The 4,530-nt window shown below is 37.6% G+C and overlaps 1 protein-coding gene across 1 annotated transcript; it reads left to right on the forward strand.

The window, feature by feature from the left end:
* The first annotated feature begins 2,858 nt into the window (after window positions 1-2,858).
* LOC127231346 (olfactory receptor 1537-like) lies at window positions 2,859-3,803 on the forward strand. The gene has a single exon (XM_051196886.1). It carries the CDS (start codon window positions 2,859-2,861, stop codon window positions 3,801-3,803), a length of 945 nt encoding a protein of 314 aa, XP_051052843.1.
* Window positions 3,804-4,530: the final 727 nt, after the last annotated feature.

Here is a 4,530-nt window from a genome sequence, read left to right on the forward strand (position 1 = left end):
CTTAGAAAAAAATTGATGCATCTTCTTTCAATCATTCCAGATTACCAATAGCTCCTTAGCTGGGGTGGCCTTTGTGCTGAACTGTCCTGACCATGCTGAAATTAGGTCTGGCCTTTGCTTACACAGATCTTGTCCATGCTGTCACAATTGCTGTGTGTCCTTTGTGCAATTGCTCTGATATGCACATACTGCTTTCTTGCAGCCAGCTACCACCTCTGGTCCTTACATTCTTTTTTCTTTTTAATTTAAATTTGAAACAAGCTTAATTTACATGTCAATTCCAGTTCCTGCACCCTGCACCCTGCACCCTCCCACCTCACCCTGCTTCCCCCAGCAACCCTCATCCTTTCTGCTTTTTGCACCCCAAGGAGCAGACTTCCATGGGGAGTCTTCAAATCTGTCATATCATTTGGAGCAGGGCCTAGCCCATCCCCACAACCCCCAGCCATGTGTCTAAGCTGAGAGAATATCCATCTACGGGGAATGGGCTCCCAAATTCCATTCATATACTAGGGATAATTACTGATCCGTTACCAGAGGCCCTATAGACTGCCCAGGCCTCCTAACTGACACACATGTTCAGGGAGTCTGTGTCAGTTCTGTGCTGCTTTCCCAGCTATTGGACTGAAATCCATGAGCTCCCACTTGTTCAGGTCAGCTGTTTCTATGGGTTTCCCCAGCCTGGTCTAGATCCCTTTGCTCATTAGTCCTCCCTCTCTGTAACTGGATTCCAGGAATTCAGCTCAGTGTTTAGCTGTAGGTATCTGCTTCTGTTTCCATCAGATACTCTATGAAGGTTCTAGGATAGCATATAAGGTTGTCATCAGGCAATCTCATTATGGGGAAATGTTCTTAAATCCTTCCCTATGCCTTTTAAAAGGACTATAGTTATAAATTTAGATGATATGCAAATTAAGTTTTATCTTTATAAACAGTTTTTGACAACTTCATTTGTGTACACACACAGACACAGACATGCATACATCCATTCACACATCATATATATATGCATATTATACACACACACACACACACACACACACACACACACACACATATATATATATATATATATATATATATATATGTCTGATTATTAACACCCTCATCAATCTTATATCCAATATTACCCTATTGTACTCCCTCCACTACAAGTATCTTTCCCAAATTTATAACTTACTGTTTTCTGACCCATTTATTTTATCCAGGTCATCTGTTTTGTAACTTTAGAACTATCCAATGGTGTATGTGGGGCTTATTACTAAGTACAAAGCTGATGACAATGTCTTTCCTTTTTTTTGAATCTATGAATACCCTAACAATAAGTGAGAAGGGAAGTTTTAGAAAGCCCCCTCCCATCCCACCATAATCTGTGAGAAATACTTATAGGCTCACTGTTATGTGGGCCATTGAGGCAGTCACTGCTGCTGTGAACTCAGTTTGGTTGGATCAACAAGAGAGTTGTTTATAGGCCGTCTCCTTATTTTTAGGCTCTTACATTTCTTTCTGGTCCTTCTAATTTTATGCTTAGAATCATTGTATATTTTGTCATGTCTTTATCTGTATGAGAGTTTCTGAGAAATCCTGAAGTTGAAGTCATCCAAGCTGTCAAGAATTTCCTCAATATGTTCTTCAAGACATTACAACTTATGTGTTTTCTTAAGTCTGCCAGCTTAGCTGAGATTTATGTTGCCCAAGATTTATATTGTTATCTATGCAAGTCATATATGTTTACATGTTTAAAATATTTAAAACTTTTGACCTCTTAATTAATAAACTCCAATAGTGTTAGGAATTTACTTTATACACAATGATTAATTTGTTCATAATTTAATAAGATAGAGGGTAATGATTATATAATTCCCTCATTTTATGTAATCTTTCTGCATTACAATCCTTCTTTGTTCACAACATATATTGGAAAAAAAGAACATAGATAAGTCTGTTTGTCTATTTTTAAAATATACAAATACTGGTTTTTTATTTGAAAGAATGTCAATATGAACTAACAATACAAAAATCATATTGCAGATTTTCTGAGTGGTAATGGGCCAGTAATAGTTATAGCTTTACACAATGAGAAACAAATAATATATTTTACTAGCCAAGGTGTCATTGGTATGAGCATAGGCACTTTGTCCTCATGGTCTCACTATTTAATCACTATTTCCTAAATCTGTTCCTCTCAAGAACTGGTTCTCAAGGCAGGAACTACTTCCTAATAGTACCCTGTATCCAGTGCCCAATGCATTGTTTGCTCCAGATTACATTTCATTTTCATATTTAGAAATTTAAGACTTTGAATTTAAGACATACCTTAAGAATTAGAAGAAAACTGATATCTCTGAAAATAGCTCTATGGATTCCCTGGAGATACTCGATTTTGTGTAGTAATTCAGTCTTAGGAATAATTGCTTCCTCAATATTTTGGGCACTTTTGCTCACTCAAACTCACTGTAAATGTCAACATAGAGCCCTTGATTTGAAGTCACAAAAAATTTCAAAGCACAAACTCTGTGACAATATTTTATATGAAAGTATTGTTAATTTTAAAAGGGTATGCTTAAAAATAATAATAAGAGATAAATTTTGTTTATATAAAGTAATCCACTTAAGGCAATTATATAGAGAGCAAAGGTATTCCAAGACTGAAATAATTCTTAAGGGGACATCCTGTACACAAAAAAGAAAAATAATGTCATGATAATAACCTTAAAATATTGTTTTTGTTTATGTGTTTTTGTGGATTTGGATGGACTTGCACTCATAGAGATCTGTCTGCTTCTGCCTCCAGTGTACTGGCATTAAAATATGTGTCACCACAACCCATTCAATGAATTTATTCCTTCAGGATCTGAATGAAGAACATGGCAGCAGGAACCCACTGCACAGTGACTGAGTTCCTCTTGACTGGGCTCACAGAGAAACCGGGACTCCAGATGCCCCTCTTCCTTCTCTTCATGGGAATCTATGTGGTCACTCTGGTGGGGAATCTGGGCATGATCACACTGATTGGGCTCAGTTCCCACCTGCACACCCCCATGTATTATTTTCTCAGCAGTCTGTCCTTCATTGACTTCTGCCAGTCCACAGTTGTTACCCCTAAAATGCTGGTGAGCTTTGTGAAAGAAAAGAACCTCATCCCCTACCCTGCCTGCATGACTCAGCTCTATTTCTTCCTCATTTTTGCCATTGCAGAGTGTTACATATTAGCTGCAATGACATATGACTGCTATGTTGCCATCTGTAACCCCTTACTTTACAATGTAACTATGTCCTATCAGATTTACATTTCCTTGATTTCAGGAGTGTATATTATTGGTGTGCTTTGTGCATCTGTTCACACGGGCTTCATGATAAGGATTCAGTTCTGCAAATTAGATATGATCAACCACTATTTCTGTGATCTTCTTTCTCTCTTGAAGCTTGCACACTCTAATATCTATATCAATGAATTGTTGATTCTATGTTTTGGTACATTGAACATCTTTGTCCCAATCCTTACCATTATTACTTCCTACATCTTCATTATTGCTAGCGTCCTCCTCATTCAATCCGCTGAAGGCAGGTCCAAAGCCTTCAGTACTTGTGGTTCCCACATCTCAGCTGTTGTTTTCTTCTTTGGATCTCTAGCATTCATGTACTTGCAACCATCATCAATGAATTCAATGGACCAAGGGAAAGTGTCCTCCGTGTTTTATATCAGTATTGTACCCATGCTAAACCCTATGATCTACAGCCTGAGGAATAAGGATGTTACTGTTGCATTGAAGAAAATATTTCAAAGAAAATCATTTATGTAATCACATGTAACGAGAGAATTATTTATGTGACCCAATTTATTTTTTAATTATACTTTTTTAATTTTAGATACAATCTTATTTTACATATCAATCCCAGTTCTCTCTCCCTACTATCCTCCTATCCTCCCCACCCATCCCCCATTTCACCCCCCATTCATTCCCCAGGGAGGCTGAGGCCTTCCATGAGGGATCATAAAAGTCTATCTTATCATTTGGGGGAGGGCCTTGGACCTTCCCTGGGTATCCAGGCTAAGAGAGTAGCCAAAGTCTACACTAGGGATAAATACTGGTTTCATTGTCAGAGGTCTCATAGACTTCCCAGGCCTCCTAACTGACATCTGAATTTACAAGGCTTGGTTTGGTCCAATGCTGGTTCCCCAGTTTTATGACGGGGGTCATATTTGGAATCAGTACTGGTTATTTTTATGTACCTGGTATTATTACTCATTTGCTAGGATAGTTTGATAATTTTACTATTAGAGCTGTCAAATTCAAATTCAGTGAACATATCAGAATTTCACAGAATCAACAGTGTAAACAAATACTAAGAATGCCATGGACCCTTATGCCCATAACACTTTGTTCCAATTCTACCTTGCTTCTTTAATCACCTAGCTTTAATACATTTTTCTCTAGAAGGCTTGAGGTATTAAGAAAGAATGTTACAAAAGTTATATGTCCTTTGGTAAACAATAAGGTACAGAGCCTGGCAATGGCAATGTAAAAT

The sequence above is a fragment of the Phodopus roborovskii genome, unplaced genomic scaffold (genome assembly GCF_943737965.1).
Source record: "Phodopus roborovskii unplaced genomic scaffold, PHOROB, whole genome shotgun sequence".
Classification (NCBI taxonomy): Eukaryota; Metazoa; Chordata; class Mammalia; order Rodentia; family Cricetidae; genus Phodopus; species Phodopus roborovskii.

Excerpts from the sequence above, each read along its gene's own strand:
- LOC127231346 (XM_051196886.1), top strand. The coding sequence starts at position 2,859 with ATGAAGAACATGGCAGCAGGAACCCACTGCACAGTGACTGAGTTCCTC.